Genomic DNA, 21,352 nt, shown 5'->3' on the forward strand with positions numbered 1-21,352 from the left:
CCAGCCTCTCCTGGCTACATTGTACAAGCCGGACCCTGCCTCCAGCACCCCTGGAGGCCTCTGGTATCTTAGAGAGACATGCTGCTTGATTCTTGGGGCCTCTGGAAATGCTGTTGTCTATACCTCAAGACAGTTCTGGTGGAAGCTTGATTTTCACAGGGTTTCCATAAGCCCAGTATTAAAATATCTCTTGCAGTCTTCCAAATCCATTGCCTTCCATACGTGGCAGGTGACCCCCAGCAAGGGTGGCCAGAAGGAAAGCTCCTAGTGCTGGTCTTGTCTCTACTTTGTCATTTCTGCCATTCTAGAATACCTTCCCCCTCGGTCAGCATTGCTCCTTTTAGGTGCGCAGTCACCTACAACTGACCTGTGGGGGACAAGGAGGGAGCAGGGCAGGGTTCCTATCAGAAGACTGTAGGAGACAGCAGTTGTTTAGAGCTACGGAAGGAATGCTAGCAAAGACTAGCCTGTGGCATCAGGAGATAGTGCCAGAATTCTGGAGCAAAATGAAAGTGGTGGTCTGTCCTTCCGAGTCCCCTCCAAATTAGTGTGAATAAGAGGCCTGTTTGGCCTTTGCAGCCTCTTCAGTTCAATAGCCTTCACAGGATGAGCCACATCCCTGGACTTCTCTAAATGCCAAGAAGTCTCCATGCCACACTTGCTGTCCTTCAGACAGCTCTGGAATACTCATCTCCCGGTGCCCCTTCCTGCTGCCTGATTCCATGCTGGAGCCACTGAGCAGGGAGAGGTGGGAGGGCCCAGGTCAGGCACAGGATGGTGTTCGCCTTGGTGTGAGTCAAGTCTGCCTCTCCCTAGTGGCTCTGTCCATCCACAGGCCACACTCTAGCCTCACCTCTGCCTAAGAGTAGCAAGGCCTCTGTGAAGTTCTCCTCCCCAGGCCCCTCGCTCGAGCCTTAGACATTCTTCCCCTTGTTTTTGTGGTCTGCTCCTGCTCATCCTGTTGGGCTCAGGGCGGCCTTTATTTCAGCTCTTGGCTTCTTTATGGCACTCACCACAACTTGTCATTATTCTCTGTCTGGTCACTGGGCCCGACTCATTCCTCTTTGGATCTTTAGCACCTGGCATTATGCCTGCCCTTTGTAGATGCTCAATTTTCGTAGGGTTTTTGGAGGAGAGAGATGGATGGGTGAGTGGGTGGGTGGGTGGATAAATGGGTGGATGAAGAGCCAGGCTGCAGCTCTGGGTGAGCCCCTGGTATACACTAGCCCAAGTGTGGAGGAGATCCTGTTGCTGCAGCCTCACGACTGAGGCTCAGAGGGCTCTCCTCCTCCCTGGTGCCTCCACCCTCACCTCCAGCCCAAGCCCTCATCTGCCAGCCTGGCTCTCCCTAGCACCAGCCATTCAACATGCCTGCATGCTGCTTCCTGCCAGGGCAATGGCGACAGAGGCTTCCTCTTCCCCTCCAGGCATCTATCTGACCCAGCTGGTCCCTGCATTTCACCACCATCTGCCCCACTATCTCCTCCCTGAGGAAGAGCCCAGGGCCCTGCCTCAGCCTCAGCCTCAGCCCTAGCCCCCAGCCCAGGTCTGCGCTGAGCAACACTGGCTCCCCCTGCTAGGGTTAGGGAGAAGAACAGGAGGTTGCAGACCTGGAGCCAGGCTTAGAAAACTAAAAGTGCTAATTGGGCGCCTCAAGAATGGGGTCACTCACTGGGCCGTGGGGCAGGAAAGGAGGCACTGCATTTCCTGGCCTCTTTTGACCCCTGACTGTCCTGGAAGTCAGCTGGGGAGCCAGGAGCCAGCCCTGGCCCAGCCTTCTCAGGTACAGCCTCCTTTCCCACGATCCACCCACACCTCTACTTGGCTCTGTTGTTTATTAGCCATGTGAGACCAGAAACCAGCAAGCCAGCCAGCCTCCAGCATCAGAGCCCTGGCAGGGGACAGAATGGACCCCAGATGGTTCACATGAAGAGACTTTAATGAACAGAACCAATAAAGCATGGCAAGGCACCCATGGGCCGGCCCAGGGTCCTGGGGTGGGTGGAGTCCTAGGCTGAAGGGCATGGGGAAGAAGTGTTACCAACCCCAGGGATGGCTGAGTTCTGGAGGATGATTGGCTGTGCAGGGTCTGTGGGCACGGAGGGGGAAGCAGGAGGGAGCAGAGAGAAATCCCTGGCCTCTCTCTCCTCCAGCCCTCAGTCTGCCGCCAGAGCCTTTCATTGGCCAAATCCAATAGAAAGCTGGGGGCAAGGGGTCCAGGAGATGGATCTCAGGGGGCAGCCTCCCCCGACCAGAAGTGGCAAGTGGGCAGGGCAAAAAATGCAACTGAATTGTGTGAACAGACTACTCAGCATACTGCCAAGCCTCAGTGTCTCCATCTGTAAAGTGGGTATAAAATCTTCCTCCTTCACAGGGTTGTGTTGTTAGCACAGTGTGCAACATAGAACACACGTGTTAGGTGGAACTTGATCATGGTGATGTGATTATCATAACTGTCAATATTGTGATTCTGCCTCCATCACTGCCTCAGCCTGAAGCTTTTAGCTAAACATCACTGCCTCGGGGAAGCCTTCTCCCCACTATCAGCCCCACCCCCGATCAGGTCAGGCCCTGTAACAACCAGGCCCTGGCAAACTGGGGGACAAATCCACCCTCTGTTTTCATATGGGCACAGCCACCCCTCTTTGGTTGACATATCACCTGTGGCTGTTTTCATGCAGCAGTGGCAGAGTTGAGTGCTTGGGACAAAGACCCTGTGGCCTGCAGAGCCTGAGCTATTTACTGTCTGGCTTTTACAGGCACATGCTGGCCCTGGCTCCTTCCTGCACCTGGCCCTCATGCCCCTCTGTGGCACTTCCTTCTGCAGTGATGGCACAGTTAGTTGTGTGCTTATTTGCCCATGTCTGTCTGCTCCGCCAGACTGAAAGCCCCTTGAGGAAGGGCCCAGTCTAGAATTCCTAGAGCCCAGGACAGAAATCCCTCCGTCAGCCACAACTCTTCAAGCTGCTTACAGGGTCCTGTAGGCACCTGGTCCTCAGAGGCAGCTCCAGAGTGGGCCGACTGCTGACTCGGCACAGCCTTGGGAGAAGTGCTGATGCCGGCAGTTTTCCACAGCAGAGCAAGCCCCAGCTCATAGGAGTGTTTTCAACCAGTTTTCCAAGTCCCTGGCTTCAGCCCTGGAAGCAGGATGTGAAGGTTTTCATTGATCACCAGAGGGTCGAGGAGTGCCTGGAAGGCTTCAGACACACTCGGGGGTCCCAGCTTCCCACTAGCAGCCTCAGAAGACAGAGAGTGGGTGCTGCTGCAGCTGTGCGGTGGCCTGGGGTCCTGGGGAGGGTGGGGCCAGAGGGGCAGCTCCAAGGAGGCCTTTCTGGACCTGGCAGCCAGACTGAGCTGCGTGGCAGGAGCCTGACCAGACTCAGGGACAGGAATGTGCCTCTTGCAGTCCCAGGAATGGGAGGAACGCAGGCTTCCCCGGCTCCTCAGGAGGGGGTTTAGGCTTCAGCTCAGTGCCCTTTCCAGTAGGCACATCCCCCACACCTGCCAAGGAGAGGCCCTGAGACATGTTCATTCATTCATTCACCCAAGACTTCCAGGCCAAGGACTTGCTGTGAGCCAGGTGCCCAGCAAGAGAAGGCAAGAACCTTCCCCCTAAAGCTCACATTTTAGTCGGGGAAACAGGCAGCAAAAGCTGCCAGGGGCAAGGACGGACACACTGAGGAGCTGAAAGGAGGCAGTGGGAGCAAGACCAATATGCCGGGCGGTCTCTCTGGACCTCTTCTAGGCAGCGCCCATGCCTCTACCCCTCTACCCAGCCCACAGTGGCCCAGGTCTCTCGCCCTTTGAGGCCTTGATTCACGTCCGAAGTGGTCTGTGGGCTGAGGCTGCCCTTTGTCTCTGGGATGGTCCCTGTTGCCCACAGAGAGCTGGCCCCCACTTTCCACCCCTGCAGAATGACTTCACAGGCAGTTCCACACCAACAAATAGGCTGTGAGAAAGGAAATGGAGAAACCTTCTCAGTTTCTGTGTCTGTGGAGAAAAAAAAGGCCAAGAATGCCACGTTTTCCATTTTCCCTCCACATGTAATGTTTAGTTTCTATAAATGAACTAATATTTTCCTGGAGAGAAAAAAATCATAAAGAACGTTGACCCCCAGAGAGGGCAAGTAATGTTTGTGTGTACTTTGGAACTGGTGAAGACATTTCCAGATTTTGTTAGCCCTGCCTCCACGTGGCTTTACCAACTGACAGGTTTTCTCAGAAGATTCCTGGGCAGCACCGCGAGTCCAGGAAAATCTTCAGCCTTGGCCTCTGGTTTCTGTGCTCGCACTGTGAGGACTGCTCTCTGACACACCTGTGTGTCTCCCTGTTGTATTGCCTGGTGGTAGAAACCACCTCTGGAGTCAGGCAGAGCGCAGTTCAGAGCCTGGCTCCAGCAGTTCTTAGCTGTAGGCCCTTGGGTCATTGGTTTGATCCCCCTAAGTCTGTTTTCCTATTGGAGAAATAGGAATAGGAATCTTCATACAGACATACTTCACAGGGTCTCTGGGGAAGTCCCCTTAGTCCAGCGCCTGGCATACACTCACCTCTTGAGAGTGTTAGCTCGTGGCCTCCCAGGCAGGCTCTGGTGCCGTCCAGACATCGGGGAGTTGGTAGGGGGACAGAGAGAGCTCCCGCTGAGGCACTCACCAGCATACCAGTACTGCTGTCACTCACGAGCCACCCCAGAACCTAAGGGCATGAAACAACCATTTTATTACATGCATAGACTCTGTGGGTCAGGAAGCTGAACAGGGCTCAGGCTGGAGCTGGAGTCACCTGGAGCCATCTTCACTCACATGCTCAGTGCTTGCTGCCAGATGGGGCTTGGGCTACAAGCGGGAGGCGCAGAACACTTACCTGTGGCCTCCCACTGTGGCCTGGGCCTCCTGACAGCATGGCAGCCTCAGTATTGCAGCCTCCTGCAGGGCAGCTGGCTTTCACCCAGAGCAAATGGCTGAGGAGAGCAGGGTAGAACCTGAATCACAGAGCCCTTCTGCCAGCCTCAGAAGTCATGCAGCCTTACTGCTGCCACACTCTGCTGCTCAGGGCAGTCACGAAAGCCTGCGGGTCCAAGGAGAGGGACTTAGACCCTACCACTGAATGGGAGCAGCATCAAAGACTTTGTGGACAGGTTTTAAAGCTGAGGTTTTAAAACACCTCAGCTGTTCCACAGGAGGGAAACAGAGGCTCCAAGAGTTACATAATACCAGTCATAGCAGCTGAGCTGCATTGAGCATGTACTGTCTGCCAAGCACCATCGTAAGTACTTCTCATGTGCTCACTCAGTGACCCTGACACAGACACTGTGAGGTGGGGCCAGTGTCATCCCCATTCTATAGGTGAAGATGCAGGTGCTCGCACAGCCTCATGCATTGAGGAAGTGGCAGAACTAGTTGCCAAGCCCAAGGCTCTGGACAGCCTCTGGGCTCTGTCCCCACAGCTCCATGTATCCATATAGTGCAAGTAGGCATTACATTGGCATGCCCTTGACTTTCCTACAGTCACTTTTGAGTCACACATTGTCCCCAGTTGGTCCTCAGAAGGCAACTTCCATATAAGAATCAGAACTCCAAACCTGATCTAACTAACTCTAATCTCCTTGTCACAACCTAGTTGGGGTGCTTCAGGCCTGGCTGCTTGTGGCAAGAGAGGAGGGGTATTTGGCCCTTCTCCCTCCCTAGGCCTTTCTCCGTCTCTTTGGCCTGTGGCAACTGGGGGAGAGGATACAGTCGTAATTGGAGCATAGGGTCATATGAGCCACATCGAGGCAAGGAGTTGGCCAGAGGTGGGTTTGAGTCTCGCCTCTTCTGCTTGACCTTGATGTCAAGGCTGCTGAGATGAGAGACTCAAGAACAAAGGAGATGTGAAATCCCAGAGTAATGGGCCACAACTGGCCTCCTATCCCTGGAGCTCCTCAAGGAGGGCCCCTGCCGCCCATCCATTCGGAAAATATAAATGGGCAGCGAGAGTATGTTTCCCCTGCAGATCTCATGTTTAGGGGCCAGGTGTGGTGGTTCATGCCTGTAATCCTGGAACTTTGAGAGGCTGAGACAGGCAGATGGCTTGAGCCCAGAGTAGAGTTTGAGACTGGCCTGAGCAATATGGCAAAACCCCATCTGTTTAAAAAAAAAAAAAAAAAAAAAAATCAGCAAGGCGTGGTGACTTGTACCTTAGCTTCCTGAGGCCCTCACTGGAAGCAGATGCTGGCAGCATAATTCCTTACAGCCTGTAGAACCATGAGCCAGTTAAACCTTCCTTCCTTCCTTCCTTCCTCCCTCCCTCCCTCCCTCCCTCCCTCCCTCCCTCCCTCCCTCCCTTCCTTCCTCCCTCCCTCCCTCCCTCCCTTCCTCCCTCCCTCCCTCCCTTCCTCCCTCTCTTCCTTCATTCCTTTTTTTAATTTTTGACGGAGTCTCGCTCTGTCACCCAGGCTGGAGTGCAGTGATGTGATCTCGGCTCACTGCAGCCTCTGTCTCCTGAATTCAAGTGATTCTCCTTCCTCAGCCTCCCCAAGTAGCTGAGATTACAGTCGCCCGCCACCATGCCCAGCAAATTTTTGTATTTTTAGTAGAGATGGGTTTCACTATGTTGGCCAGGCTGCTCTTGAACTCCTGACCTCAGGTGATCTGCCCACCTTGGTCTCCCAAAGTCCTGGGATTACAGGTGTGAGTCACCACGCCCAGCCTAAACGTCTTTTCTTTATAAATTATCCAGCCTCAGGTATCTCTTTACAGTAATGCAAATGTACTAATACAGAAAATACCCCACTCCTAGTACCTATTTTCTGTATTAGGACATTCTTGCATCACCATAAATAAATACCTGAGGCTGAGTAATTTATTTTAAAAAGAGGTTTAATTGGCTCCCAGTTCTGCAAGCTTTACAAGCATGGCACCAACATCTGCTTGGCTTCTGGTGAGGGCCTCAAGAAGCTTGCAGAAGGTAAAGGATGAACAAGCATGTTACATGGTGAGAGCAGGAGCAAGAGAGCCAGGGGTGAGGAGAGGGGAGTTCCCAGACTTTTAAACAACCAGACCTCACATGAACTGAGTGAGAACTCACTTATCACCAAGGGGATGGTGCTAAACCATTCATGAAGGATCTGCCCCCGGATCCAGTCACCTCCCACCAGGCCTTGCCTCCAACACTGGAAATCACATTTCAACATGAGATTTGGAGGGGGCAAACCATTTCACAGGGCCTTCTAGCTGGCAGCCGATATCGCTGATGCTTCTTCTCCCAGGCACTTTCATGGGTATTTCAGAGATTCCCCAAGTCCCTTGACCCAGGCAGATGCAAATCTATTTTGGGGACCCCTGCAGCCCCTTCCCTGCCTCCCCTGCAAAGTCTGGTGCCCACTGCCAGCTTCCTGATGCTTGGGTCCCCTCCAGCCCTCAACTCTGCCAGCTTTCCTCACATGGGCCACCTGGGTCCACAGGAGGCCATACCTGTCCTCATTCTAACAGACCTGTGAGCACAAAAGACCTGCCTGTGGCCACCGCTGTCTTCTGGCACAGCCGTTTGGCCTCGTCAGGCCTAAGTAAGGCACAGCAGCTCCCCTGGGTCTCCTGACTGCTAGAGACATAGTTCAACCTCCACAGGGGTCTGTGGAGACTCCCCCTAACTATGTGTGAGAAGAAAAAGAGAACAGCCAGGGGCAAGTGGTAGGCCCTCTTTCCATGTGCTCCTCTCTCTGGAAACATACTCTCGCTGCCCGTTTATATTTTCGGAATGGATGGGCGGGAGGGGCCCTCCTTGAGGAGCTCAGGGATAGGAGGCCAGTTGTGGCCCGTTACTCTGGGATTTCACATCTTCTTTGTTCTTGGAGTCACCCATCTCAGCAGCCTGTCACGTCAAGGTCAAGCAGAAGAGGCGAGACTCAAACCCACCTCTGGCCAACTCCCTGCCTGGATGTGGCCCAGCTCCTCACGAGTACCAGCGGCTCCCCCAGCATCTGCTGCTCTGCGCTCCCCATGGCCTAGGAATCTGCCCTAGGATGGGTGATTGGATGCCATTTGCAGAAAGAAATGATCAAGGTCAACCAGGTGCAGTGGCTCACACCTGTAATCCCAGCACTTTGGGAAGCCGAAGCAAGAGGATCACTTGAGCCCAGGAGTTCAAGACCAGCCTGGGCAACATGGCAAAACCCCATCTCTACAAAAGTGTATAAATTATCTGGGCATGGTGGCATGTGCCTACAGCCCCAGCTCCTCAGGGCTTAGGCGAGATCGCTTGATCCCAGGAGGTGGAGGCTGCAGTGAGCCATGATCACGCCACTGCGCTCCAGCTTGGGTGACAGAGCAAGACCCCGTCTCAAGAAAAAAAAAAAAAAAGGAAATGAACCAGGCCCTCTAAATGATGTGTGAGACAGCTCTTGGCTGACAGCGAGAACTCGTGAGAGCTGCATGTATGAGAAACAATGTGTGTGAATGTGAAAGTGACCGGCTCCCAGGCTCCACTGTGAAACCTGGCCAGAGAAGGGTTTCAACACAGACTTTCTGTGCAGAGGGTCCCCAGCGTCCTGGAGAGCCACAGGGTCTGGCAGACCTGGAGAGGGCCTGAGTCCTTGGGAACCGGATTCTCAGCCTGGCCAGGAGAAACACTGAGGACACTGAGCCCCTTTCACATTAGGCGAAAGTCACCGTGTGCACCAGAGGCTCAGAGTGGTACCTGCAAGAGCACCCGGTTGCACGGTTGTCAAGCCCCCTCCTCCAATGAGAAAACGCAGGCTCCAAAGAATGAGACTGGACTGTGAGCTCCCAGCTCAGCGTGGGGCAGAGGCTGGACTGGAACCCAAGTCTTGTGACTCCAAGCTGAGTAGTTTCCCCTCTGCCACAGCTGCCTCCCATTAATTTCTGATGTGCGATACTTGGAAAGTGCCCCTGTGAGCGGCAGCAAGGCTGCCAGGCTGCTTAAATAGGGCAGTGCTGTCCCAGGCAGGCCACTTGGATGCTGCCGGAAATCCGTGGGAACGAGGCTTCCCATCCCAAACACATGTCTTCCTCAGCAGCCATGAGCACTGTGCCCATCTACCCAGTGGCCTCCAGATATCAATCCCAAAATGAACTTCTCATCGTGTCCCCAAAACCTGACAGTACCAGGGATACCACTCCACCGACGGTCACCCCAAGTCCCCCTCCCTCCATACCCCCAGCCTGTGGTGTCAAGTCTTGGCCACATCCGGTTGCTCTCCAACCAAAGCAAACTTTCTAGGGTACACATCTGAATGCATCAGTGCCCCTTCCTAAAAATCTCTACACCTTCCCCTCATTGAACTCCAGGCTTCTTCAAAGGCCTTGCTCTCTGTCACCCCAAGTCTGTGCACATGTTATTCTGTCTGCATCCATCACCGCTCCTACTGGAGCTCTTGCACCCACCTGGACATCAGGCCCTCCAGGGGTCCCCTCTGTGTTCTCACGTGCACCGTGCTCAGGGCTGTCCCGTTGACTGGCTGCTCAACCGGGCAAGTTCCTGAACTCTTCCCCCATCAGGTTCTACAGCCTAAAAGTGAGATAGCAACAGTACTTGCATGGCAGTGTTAATGTGTGGCTTAAATAAGATCAGGTGTACAAAGCATTTATCACAGTTCCTGGCACCTTGTAGATGCTCAGTAAATGTTAGCTGCTGTCATTATTACCATCATTATTGTTGTAGTTATACTACTGGTGTAGTTGTTGCCTTTACCGTATTTATTATTGTTATTATTCTCATGTAAAAGTAGATGTCTCTCCTGGTGTAATTACCTGGCTACTTCTCTCTCCCACACTTGACTGGAAACTCATCTTTCTAATCCAGTGTAGTATCTCCAGCTCCTGCCCCCAAGGTCAGGACTCAGGAAAAGTTTGTCACGTGAAGAAGGGAGGGATGCCGTATGGCTTACTCTTCACAGGGAGGCTGTCAGTCAGGGTCACCATTCCTGTTTCGCAGATGTAGAATTCAGGGTCAGAGATGTGAGGTGACTTGCCCAAGGTCACTCAGCCTGCAAGTGGCAGACACAGGTGGGGGACCAGGCCTGTCTCCCTTCAGATCCTGAGTCTTTGCCATCACTGTTCATCGTCCTGTCCACTCCAAGGCTGTTGTTAGGAGGCTCTGGGCTCCTTTCTCTTCCAATCAATGAGTGGTCTGTTGGGCAGCCTGTTGCTTTCTTGAAAGAAATGTAATGAAAACCAGATATTTTTTCAACATGATATCTCGTTCCCCACAGAGACTGTCAGTTCTCATATGTTCCAATAAAACTGCTAAAGAAACAGCCACTTAAAGAGCTTTAAAGATTATTCATGGAAAAATTATGCTGAGGAAAAATGGAGCAATCCTCTGAGATAGTCAAGCCACATGGTCAGTTTTTCCAGCTGTCCGTGCCATATCGGGGCTGGCAGCAGGAACTGCACTCTGCTCAGCCATCCCAGAGCCCTGGTGCATTATGACCACCCACACCCTTGCCCCTGCCCCGGGACATGGAGAAACAAACTTGCCAGCCACCCAGCTCACAAGCAGTCCCAGAAGACACGTGTCCCTGGTGCTGTCACGTGGTGGCCACCCCAGGCTTGGCAGGGCAGGAACATGAGGCCTTTCAGTAGCAGAGGGTGTCACTTACTGGCAGAGAGGCCCCCCATCCCTGGGGCCTAGTTGAATGGGAATTCTTCTGCTTCCGCGTCAGACCCAGGCTGTTGGTCAACAATGCAGAAGAGGGGAGGAGCTGAGACCCAGAGCAGAGAGAGCAGCATCAGCTTTGAAACGGTGCCCAGGGAGGCTGCAGGCTCTTCTGCTGGGCCCCCCACCCTTCCTCCAGTTGGGTCAAGGGGCATCTGAGGCCAGGCGTGCCTCCCAGGGCCATCCACAGCCAAAAGAAGAGGCAGCAGATCCGGGCCTAGTCCTGGAAGGAGAGTCAAGAATTGAATGGAAGAGACCAAGGGCAAGTCCAGTGGGTTTGGGAGAGACTGGACATGGGAATCGGAGCTAGAGGCAGGAAGCACACGGAGACAGACAGGAAAAGGAGTCAGGCAGGAGTGAGCAGGAAGGGCTGAAGAAGTTACCAGAAGAGACTTGGAGCCTCCGCGTCTCACTGCACCCCTCCAGCTGTGTGACTGCAGAGTGCCTCTGAGCCTTCCTTTAAAATGGCGATGATAAAAGTTACTAACCTCATAGGAATCAAAGAACAGGACTTGGAAGTGTTTACTCAAGTCTGGCACACAGTGCATATAGATGCTAGTTCCCATCACCTTCCTTTCCTCAAGGGTAGTAACTGGGTCTTACCCACTACAGACTTCCTGGAGGAAATGTCTCCCGTTTACTAGATCACTTCAGTTATGGCCACCGTGTTCCTCCTTCCTCATGTTCGGACCAGCGCCCGACCTCTGAACAGCTAGCCTTCCTCCCCAGCCACCGCAAGAGTGCCGCACACCTGGGATCAAGTCCTGCCTCCAGCGTGCAGTAGCTCTGTAAGCCCCACTTTCTGATCTGTAAAACGGGGCTACTAAGAGTTTCCACCTCAAGTCTTGTGGCACAGATACAGAGCATAGCGCCGGGCGCATTACGTTAGATTATAATTATCATCATTATTATTACTGCCACAACACCAGGTAGCCTTGGGTTCCACTCCAAACCACAAGGGAGGAGCAATGCAATTTGACCTTTAGAAAACACTTTCCTGAGTCAGGGTGGGAGCCAGAGTGACTCAGGCAGTGAGACTGTAATCCCTCGCACACGGCTGCTGATAAACAAGACAAGACCCACCCTCTACATGGATTTGTTTCTTGAGCAATATGTGCAAAACCAAAACAAAGCAGGATGGTTTTCATTCTTCCTTTTCCTTTCTGGAACAACTGCACAAGATGTTTCCTTCAGAACAGCCTGCCTGTATTACAGCAATTTGAGCAGAGTTTCTTCCCCCGGGGTGCACAGCAGAATCACCTGGAGAGCTTTGGCTGACTGCAATGCCCAGACCCACCTGTGGCCCACGGAATCAACCTCCAGGGGTGGCCCAAGAAACTCCATTTTTAACATTCTCCAGATGGTTCTGATATATTCTTTGGTTAAGAATTAGAGCCTTTTTTTTTTTTTTTTTTTTAGACGGAGTCTCACTCTGTTGCCCAGGCTAGAGTGCAGTGGTGCGATCTCGGCTTACTGCAACCTCCGCCTCCCGGGTTGAAGTGATTCTCCTGCCTCAGCCTCCTGAGTAGCTGGGACTATAAGTGCCTGCTACCACACCCAGCTAATTTTTTTTATTTTTTAGTAGAGACAGGGTTTCACCATATTGGCCAGGCTGGTCTCAAACTCCTGACCTCGTGATCCGCCGGAGCTTCAAAGAAGCTGATGCCCACATGGAACCCCTTGCGGGGAAAATGCACAGATACAAAAGCTTAGCTGCACTTTCAGTCCTCTATACACCTCCTGGGTTTGTGAAGTCTAGGCCACAAACCTTTCCTTTAGAGTCATGCCTCTCCAGTTCCATTACGGTGGATTGGTCTTTCAGATCCTGTTCTTGAGATGCCATCTGAAAGCAGGAACTGGGGCCCTGGAGAGCCTCTCCTCTCTCCTGCCACCAGGCTAGTTTATTTAGGCAGCTGTGCCAAGAGGCAGTGTCTGGTGGTGGGGTCTCTTTGTTAAGGTTCTTTGAACTGCAGCAACAAAGACAGACTGGCTGACTTCAACCAAAAGAGGACCCATTGGGCTGGTTGCGGTGGCTCATGCCTACAATTCTAGCACTTTGGGAGCCTGAGATTGGTGGATCACTTGAGGCCAGAAGCTTGAGACCAGCCTGGCCAACATGGTCGCAAAACCTCGTCTCTACTAAAGACTAAAAAACCCTGTCTCTACTAAAAATACAAAAAAAAAAAAAAAATTAGCCAGGCATTGTGGCGTACACCTGTAATCCCAGCTGCTTGGGAGGCTGAGGCAGGAGAATCACTTGAATGCAGGAGGTGGAGGTTGCAGTGAGCCAAGATGGCACCACTGCACTCCAGCCTGGGCGACAGAGCAAGACTGTCTCAAAAAAAAAAAGAACCCATTGGCTCACAGAATCCAGGGAGGGCTGAACAGCCAGGCCAGGGACACACTGGATGTCAGGAACAACTGAAAGAGAACTCTCTTCCACCTTGCTTTATGGCCTCACTCAGTGAGGTTACTTTCTTTTTCTGTCACCACAGATCAGATTCCCTCACCACAAGCAGGGAAACATGGCCATTCTTAGTATCTAGGTTTTATTTCTCATTCGTCAAACAGAGTTTGTCCTCAGATGCTTTCTAGGCTCAAATCCAAAAATCCTGGGGAGGGTATCTACTCGTAGACCCATCAGCTGGGGCCAGAGGTGAGGCCGCTTTGGACTGGCATTGCCTCCCCTGTCTCCATCAGTGGGAGGGGAACGTGCTTCCTGAAAAGGTACTGGGCAGGTGGTCCCAGGTGTCTGCTCCATGCACCCACAAGGCCTAGACTTGAACCTAACCCCATCGCCAGCCAGGTCCTAGATGCATGCTTGGTGCCTACCCACTGAGCTTCTACTACTCTACTTGCAAGTTGAAGCTAATAATACAGACCTCAGAGGAGTGATGTGTGGATTAAATGTGAAGGCACTACAGGGTCAAGGCAGACACAAATGACACACTCAAGTTGGGTGGTTGGAGGAGAGTTTCAGAATGGGGCTATTTACAAAGATGTGGGCAGAGTGTGGGGACCCCAAAGGACAGCTCAGTACCCCAGGGTTAGAAATAGACTGCCACCTCTCAGGAGTGACCCCACAGGGAGAGAGCCAGAGGAGGCAGTGCCCCAGCCTGCTCCCCGTCAGCCTAACCCAGCGAGGAGTCAGAGGGGGCCAGGGAGTCTACTGACCTAGCCCCATATGCAGCCCCCGGGTCCACGGCACAGGGTGCAGAAGGGTGGAGGACAAATCTGGAGGGGCAGATGGAGATTCCAGCACAGCACCTGGCACAGAGTAGGTGGCCACTATTTTTAAAGTAGTCTCACTTTAAATAATGAAATAGTTAATGCATAGAGAATACCCATTGTCCTCATTATCCGTATCTAACAGCAGTTAACATTTTGCCAGGTTCACCACATATTTCTTTAAGTATTAAGACTACACATGTAGGGAAGGCCTCTCACCCCCATCCTGCCTCATTTCCCTTTCCTCCCTACAGTTACTGCTGTGCTGATTTACATTATTCTTATGCTGGTTTTGCGTTTTACTGCATATATACTTGTGTGTAAACATATATACTGTTGTTTTGTGTGTTTTTAGAAATTTGACCTAAGTGGCATAATGCCATAAACATTCTTTTGCTACTTACTCTCTCCACTTAACATAAGTTTTGGGTCTTGTTTGTTTGTTTGTTTTTTGAGACAGGGTCTCAGTTGCCCAGGCTGGAGTGCAGTGGCATGATATCAGCTTACTGCAACCTCTACCTCCTGGGTTCAAACAGTCCTTCCACCTCAGCCTCCTGAGTAGCTGGGACTGCAGGTGCACACCACCGTACTGGACTAGGTTTTGTATTTTTTTTTAGAGACGGGGTTTCACTATGTTGCCCAGGCTGAAACATAAGTTTTTGCGATTTATCTATATTGATACCTGTAGATGCAGTTTCTTCTCTTTGTAGAATTTGTTGAGTAAATAAACCACAGCTCATTTATCTATTTCCCTACTGATTGGCATGTAGCTTGTTTCTGCTTTTTTGCAATGACGCACAATGCTACCTTGAGCATCCTTGTATATATGGCTCCTCGTGTATATATGCAAGAGTTTCTCTAGAGTAAAAACCTAAATTAGAATCACCAGGTATAAAAGGCAGGGCATCTTCCTTTATTCAGCATTGCTCATTGCTTTCCAAATATTTTACCTTCATATAAGCCCCAAACTAGAGTTCCTGTTCCTCCACCTCTGCCAGTGCAATACATTGTCAGACTACATTTTTTTTTTACCATCTGTTGTAATAAAAAGATATCTCCTTTTACTCTCATTTGCATTTCCATTATTACCAGTGGGGTTAAGCGTCTTTTCTTATTGTTACTGGCCATTTGGAGACTCTTCCTTGAATTTGCCTTTCATATCTTTTGCTTGTTCTCTCTGTGTGGTTTGTCCTTTCTTACAGATATTTGAAGTTCTCTGTATATCTGGAAGCTAATCCTTTGTTGGTTTAGGGGTGACACATACCTTCTCCCAGACTATGATTCACCTTTTAACACTGATTTTGATGTCGTTTTTGGTGGGTTGTTCCGGTACAGACATTTAAATGTTGTCAAATTTATTCATCTTTTCGTTTAGGATTTTTGTTTTTTCTTTCTTCCCTTTCCCCAAGATTATAATGACTGTCTCCTATTTTTTTCCCAGTAGTTTTGCTTTTCGCATTTGTGACATTAATCCACTTGCTTAACATAAGGCAGGACTCTAATTTTGTCTTTTTCCACATGGAACCCAGTAATTTTGCCCCTCATCCTGAAAAGTTCCTCCTTTCCCCACTGACTGATAATGCCGCCACCATGAGGAAGCAGGTCGGGCTCTCACTTTGTATTCACTGAACTGTGTCTGCATCCATGCCCAATACCACACTCTTTGAATACTACTGCTTTAGGTTTTGTTCTGCCATCCAGTAGGGCAAGTCTTGCACTGTTTTTCTTCAGAATAGTCTTGGCTACTTTGTCCCTTTTCTTTTCCATCAGGAATTTTTTTTTTTTTTGAGACGGAGTCTCACTCTGTTGCCCAGGCTGGAGTGTAGTGGTGCGATCTTGGCTCACTGCAAGCTCCGCCTCCCGGGTTCACGCCATTCTCCCACCTCAGCCTCCCGAGTAGCTGGGACTATAGGCACCTGCCACCACACTCGGCTTATTTTTTGTATTTTTAGTAGAGACGGAGTTTCACCATGTTAGCCAGGATGGTCTTGATCTCCTGACCTTGTGATCTGCCCACCTCGGCCTCCCAGAGTGCTGGGATTATAGGCGTGAGCCACCGTGCCTGGCCTCCATAGGGATTTTAAGATCGGCTTAAATGGCCAGGTCAGGAAGAACTTTGAACACCACGTCATGGATGATTTCAAGCAAGGCGGTGACATGGTCAGCTTCACGTTTTTCAAATGCTTGTGAAGCTGTGCCTGGGTTAGATTTTAGAAGATCAGACTGGAGGCAGGAAGACAATAAAATGTGGGGGCCCAGACCAGTCAGTGACAAGAGAGGTGGGCAGGGAGGGGCTGTGCAGAGTCTGGAGGCCATGGTGACTGTGCAGCAAGTGAGGAGGGACAGGGAGGAGAGAAGAGGCAAGTTGCTGTATGGGAGGAGCCGAGGGCGGGCTCCCATTCCAGGCCAGGCGACTGGTAACCCACAGTGCCTCCAGCCAAGGCTGGAAACAGGAGAAGGAGTTGCAGGCTCAGCCTCAGCTATGCTGCACTTGGTGCATCTTAGGAAAGGGCAGATGGAGGGATAGTGCCAAGAGGTGGATATATGGGTCTCAGGCTCAGAAAAGAGGTCTGGGCCAGGCCTGGTGGCACCTTCCTGTGGTCCCAGCTACTCGGGAGGCTGAGCTGAGAGGGTTGCTTGAGCTGGTGAGCCGGGGAGGTCGAGGCTGCAGTGAACCATCATAGCATCACTGCGCTCCATCCTGGGTGACAGGGCCAGACCCTGTGTCAAAAAAAAAAAAGAAAAGAGGACTGTAGTCAAGATTTAAGAGTCATCAGCTATCCAATCAAATAAAAAACAGGAGCCAAAGAGGGAGGCCTGTGTGGACACCTCCAGCATGAGGGGTGTTAGAGGAAAAGGAGGAGCTTATGGAGGAGGTGGTGACAGTGATTGAAGAGGCACAGGGAGAAGCAGGAGAGTGTGGCATAGCGCCCACCAAGGAAGGAGGGCATTTTGAGAAGGAGTGACCCTGAGCACCAGGTGCCAAGGGCTCTGGGAGGAGGCCGACGAGCCTTCACTGATTTGGCAAGAAGGAGGTCAGTGGAGGTCATTAGGTACAGAAGTCAGAGCTGAGTGACTGGAGGAGCACAGACCTCCATTTGCTGGGAAAAGATCCAGTGAAGGACCTTGGCTTACAGGAAAAGAGAGACTAGAGCTTGCCTGTAGGCTGGGGGAAGGAGCCAGAGAGAGAAGGGGAAATTGAGGCAGTGAATTCTCAGAGGAGACTGGTAGGACCTGAGAGAAGAGAAGGGCCCCGGCCTGGCGGGAAGGCCAGTGTGAATGGAGGTGTGCATGGCCACTGCAAGGGTGGCTGTGAGAGAGATCCCACCTGACAACCAGTGTTGTCACTGAAGTAAAGAGTGGCAGCATTTGAAAGGGTTGGGGTCTTGGAGTTGCCTGGGGGCACTGAGGAAAGAAGTGACATTTTGGAATGTTATTGAGAATAAGAAAGTTGGCTAAGGCTTAATAAAGGGATTGGCGGGGGCGGATGAAGGAGAAGGTGCCTGTGCAGAATGGGGTTGGGAAGGAGAGGGGACAGCAGAGGAGACAACTCGTGGGAAGTGAGCACTCAGCCGGCACAGGAGCTCAGAACTGGAGGTGATGCAAGTGCCCTTGCCTCCTGAATCTGCCAAAATGCCAGATGGGCCAGACTTCCCACAGTATGCGGGCTGGGGGTGTGGGTCATTATTTTGGACATTAAGATGACCCAAGCAGGCTGGAGGACATGGGAACCTGTAGGCCACTGGTGGGTCTGTAGGGCCTTGTGTTGGAGGACCTGGAGCTCTGGGTAGGCTTGGGCTTTATGGGTCCCCCCAGGAAAGTTCTCCAGCCATGGCCAGGCAGCCACCCCCTTGATCTGTTCTGCATTTGATGTTCTCTGCAGGAAGCAGCTGAGCCCCTTTGTAGAGTCACTGGTTCCCACCCCCAGTGCCTGGCCCAGATAGCCAGAGCTCGGCAAGCCTCTGGAGTCACCTCCCTTAAAGACCTCCCTTCCCAAGCCACAGAAACTAAAGAGTGCCACAGTGGCCAGGGCCACATTCCTCCAGACATAGCTGAAGACATGGCCAGCGTGAAGGATTTGGCCTCAGTCTCTGTGTATTGTGCACAGTGAGGTTTGCGCCCCTAACTCCCTGGCTCTGGTGACCTGTTAGCCCCATGACTGGGTTGAGAAGGACATGGTAATAATTACCATAATAAATTAAGTATGAGGGCTAAACTATGAAAGTCTGCGTACATTACCTCATGGACTTCTTCTGACCACCTGCAAGGTGAATTGAATTATTCCCACTTTTCAGATGAGGAAACTGCGGCTCAAGGGTTATGTTCAGTAACCTATCCATGGTCCCAGGTAGTAAATGAAAGACCTAAGATCTGAACCCTATCTGTCTAGCTGTGCTCTTGCCCCTTTTTGTTTAATGAGTACATAGAGTCCAGAAAGTGGCTGTGTAAGAGCTCAGGGGTAAGGGAATGGACTTGGTGTTAGAAGACACACTTTTTTTTTTTTTTTTGAGACAGAGTCTCATTCTGTTGCCCAGGCTGGAGTGCACTGGCACAATCTTGACTCACTGCAACCTCCACCCCCTGGGTTCAAGCGATTCTTCTGCCTCATCCTCCTGAGTAGCTGGGATTAGAGGCGTGTGCCACCACACCCGGCTGATTTTTGTATTTTTAGTATAGCAGGACGAGTTGCAGACAAAACTCCTCAGACACCACATTGAAGAAGGAAGAGGTTTTTTATTCGGCCGGGAGCGTCAGCAGACTCGTGTCTTAAGAGCCGAGCTCTCCGAAAAAGAAACTCCTAGCCCTTTTAAGGGCTTACAACTCTAAGGGGTCTACGTGAAAAAGTCATAATAGATCAAGTAAGCGTGAGGAACGTGACTGGGGGCTACATACATCAGCTAACAGTACAAAAAGTTTTACAGTGCTTTCTCATACAATGTCTGGAATTTACAGATAACACCAGTAGTTTTGGTCAGGGGTTAATATTATTATTATTTTAGCCACCAGGGCCAGGTGGTGGTGCCAAGGTCGTCTAGCTATTTATCTTCTGTTTCTTTCCAACTTTTTGCTTTCTCCCTTTTCTCCTGTCTTACAAACTAGGGAAAAGAGGAGGTTGGGGAGAAACTGAGAAGGACAACAGGAGAAGTGGTAGCCTCATACCATATTAGTAGAGATGGGCTTCCACCATGTTGGTCAGGCTGGTTTCGAATGCCTGACCTCAGGTGATCCACCTGCCTCGGCCTCCCAAATTGCTGGGATTACAGGCATGAGCCACCACACCCGGCCTAGAAGACATACTTTGAAGTCTCACCTCTGTTGTTCACCAGCTGGGTGTCCTTGGATAAGTCATGCCATGGTGAAGCAGGGCCAAGACTATCCCCATGTCCATCCATAGTGCCCTCCCTTTGGCCAGGACAGCAGGACATTGACCATCCTGAGAGTTGGTTGTCAGCCTTGGGAGTCAATAACTATATGGAGAGTGAAGGATCAATATCTAATGAGTAGGAAGCTACAGAGCTCATATGAACCTTGCCCCACCTGTGACAGCTGGGCCAGTTGCTGTACTTCAAACCCGGGGCCCACCTCCACACCCCAACCCAGCCTGCGCAGCCCCTCACCCTCCCATCATAACCCCCGTTGTTGCTCTCTCTGCTCTGTTTGCAGGTCCCTCTGCTGGCTCTGGTTCTGCGAGGTTCAGCCGGAGGCCCACCTGTCCTGATACATCTGTTGCTGGCAGCCTCCCCACACCTCCAGTCCCCAGACACAGGAAGAGCCACAGCCTAGGCAACAAGTGGGTGACTGAGCAAGCCCTCCCCCTGGGCTTCAGACCGTCCTGCACATGGGCCTGGGCACAGTGCAGGGAAACACTTGCTGGCTGGGTCCCTCCCCTGCCCTGTTCTGGGAGTTGCTGATGAGAGCTCTTGGAATCCTGGCCAGTGCACTTTCCTGAGGCTGGTGTGAGCTTGGGAAGAGCTGAGGGGCACTGTGGCAGCACTGACTCCACACCACCGACAGGTGTCTCAGGCTCAGCAGCTGATGGAGGAAGGGTGCAGGGAAGGGCAGGGAAGTAGCCACCAGTAGCATTCCAGAGAATCTGCCCAAGCCCAGTTAATGACTCATGGAAAACCCCAAAGTCCAGTGGACACCAGTGACTGTCATCCAGGGCAGTGTTCAGTTTCTCATGGCATCTGCCTACAGAGCAGTGAACCCGCTGGCTCATTAGTCCTGTGAGGCCCATAGCTGGGGGACATGCGTGAGCCCTCGGCATGGCTAGGGCAACTGTGCGTGTGTCTCCAGGGCATTAGGCACAGGCTTCTGAACAGATGAGTCCCTTCCTTCCTTCCTTCCTTCCTTCCTTCCTTCCTTCCTTCCTTCTCTCCCTTCTTCCCTCCCTCCCTCCCTCCCTCCCTTCCTCCTTCCTTCCATCCTACCTACCTGCCTACCCACTTCCAAGGCACAAGCTCAGCCCAGCCCAGGCAGGCCCTGGAGGAGCTCCAAGGCTGGGGGAGAAAGAGTTGCTCTTTGAGTGTTAAGCAGCCCTCTGTGCTAGACACTCTGCATATGCCTGTCAAGCATGATCTCCCTGAGTCCCCATGCAGGCCTCTGAGGTGGGTCCTATTATTACATATTTTGAGAACGAGTCTAATGAGGTTCAACAAGGTGAAGTTCCTTGCAGTGGTGGAAGAACATCAGAGCAAGGGTGTGGACCCGGTGCGTGTGACTCTAGGAGCAGACATCCTGGCCACAGGCCCACTGCTCACCTGTGCGGCCTCATCACTCACAAGCAGCATCTGCTCACTCGAGCCTCATAGCGACCTGGGAGATGGGCAGAGCAAGTATCGTTATCCCCATTGGATGGATGGAGAAACTGAGGCTCAGAGAAAGGATGTGACTTGCCCAAGGTCATGGCATGAGAGAGGACAGAGCCTGGGCTGTACCGTGGCTCTGGGTGGAGGCCTTTTTCCTGCAGCTGCACCATCAGCTCCAGCCCCAGGCAGGTGTAACCACTGTCACTCCATAGATAAGGAGCTTTGCCTTCTTTCTTCCTTTCCATTTTCCAGTATGATGTGTCAGTTGAGTGTAGTTGAGAGTAAAAGTGCGACATTCCCATCGGAGAAAGCAAGGCACCTACTGGACGACAGTGTCCTAGAGTCCCGCAGCCCCCGAAGGGGCCTGGCTCTGACCTCCTCCTCTGCTGTCACCAATGGACTCTCCCTAGGTAAGCGTCTCCAGCCTGCACATGATAGGCTGGTGGGCTGTAGGCCCAGCGTGTGCTCCGTGTCTGTCTCTGTGTCACTGTGCCATGCCCAGTGGCGCTATCATTCTGGGGGACCCAGTGGCCCCTCACCTCCCTGCAGAAGTGGCTGCCTGCAGGAATCGCCCAGACCCAGGGAAACCCTTGTTTCCTAGCTTCGTGGGCTTCATGAAGAGCCCTGGATCTGTCCTCATCCTGCTGGTGACATGGCAGGCAGGTA

General features: G+C 52.0%; 1 protein-coding gene and 1 long non-coding RNA gene across 13 annotated transcripts in view; one reads left to right on the top strand and one right to left on the bottom strand.

Moving 5' to 3' along the window:
* The window catches only part of RALGPS1 (Ral GEF with PH domain and SH3 binding motif 1), a 306,650-nt gene that overhangs the window by 262,642 nt on the left and 22,656 nt on the right, over positions 1 to 21,352 (top strand). For 6 of the 8 annotated variants that reach the window (XM_054500760.2, XM_054500761.2, XM_063649937.1 and 3 more), the window contains 2 exons: positions 19,542 to 19,668; positions 20,939 to 21,096. In XM_054500760.2, coding sequence (XP_054356735.1) covers positions 19,542 to 19,668; positions 20,939 to 21,096 — 285 coding nt within the window. The remainder of the gene's footprint in view (positions 1 to 19,541; positions 19,669 to 20,938; positions 21,097 to 21,352) is intronic. The other 2 variants (XM_054500765.2, XM_054500766.2) reach the window with 1 other exon arrangement.
* On the bottom strand, positions 1,922 to 10,675 carry LOC134737928 (uncharacterized). 5 transcript variants are annotated; one of them, XR_010123373.1, is made up of 5 exons: positions 10,594 to 10,668; positions 9,743 to 10,143; positions 9,377 to 9,500; positions 4,860 to 5,063; positions 1,922 to 4,691 (listed from the first exon to the last, which is right to left on the bottom strand). It is a non-coding gene; the product is annotated as an uncharacterized LOC134737928 (long non-coding RNA). The 5 variants fall into 5 exon arrangements; XR_010123374.1 differs by lacking the exon at positions 4,860 to 5,063 and having other exon boundaries at positions 1,922 to 4,452; positions 4,547 to 4,691; positions 10,594 to 10,631; XR_010123371.1 differs by lacking the exon at positions 4,860 to 5,063 and having other exon boundaries at positions 1,922 to 3,949; positions 4,547 to 4,691; positions 9,743 to 10,675.

This window comes from Pongo pygmaeus, chromosome 13, assembly GCF_028885625.2.
Source record: "Pongo pygmaeus isolate AG05252 chromosome 13, NHGRI_mPonPyg2-v2.0_pri, whole genome shotgun sequence".
In the NCBI taxonomy this organism is placed as follows: Eukaryota; Metazoa; Chordata; class Mammalia; order Primates; family Hominidae; genus Pongo; species Pongo pygmaeus.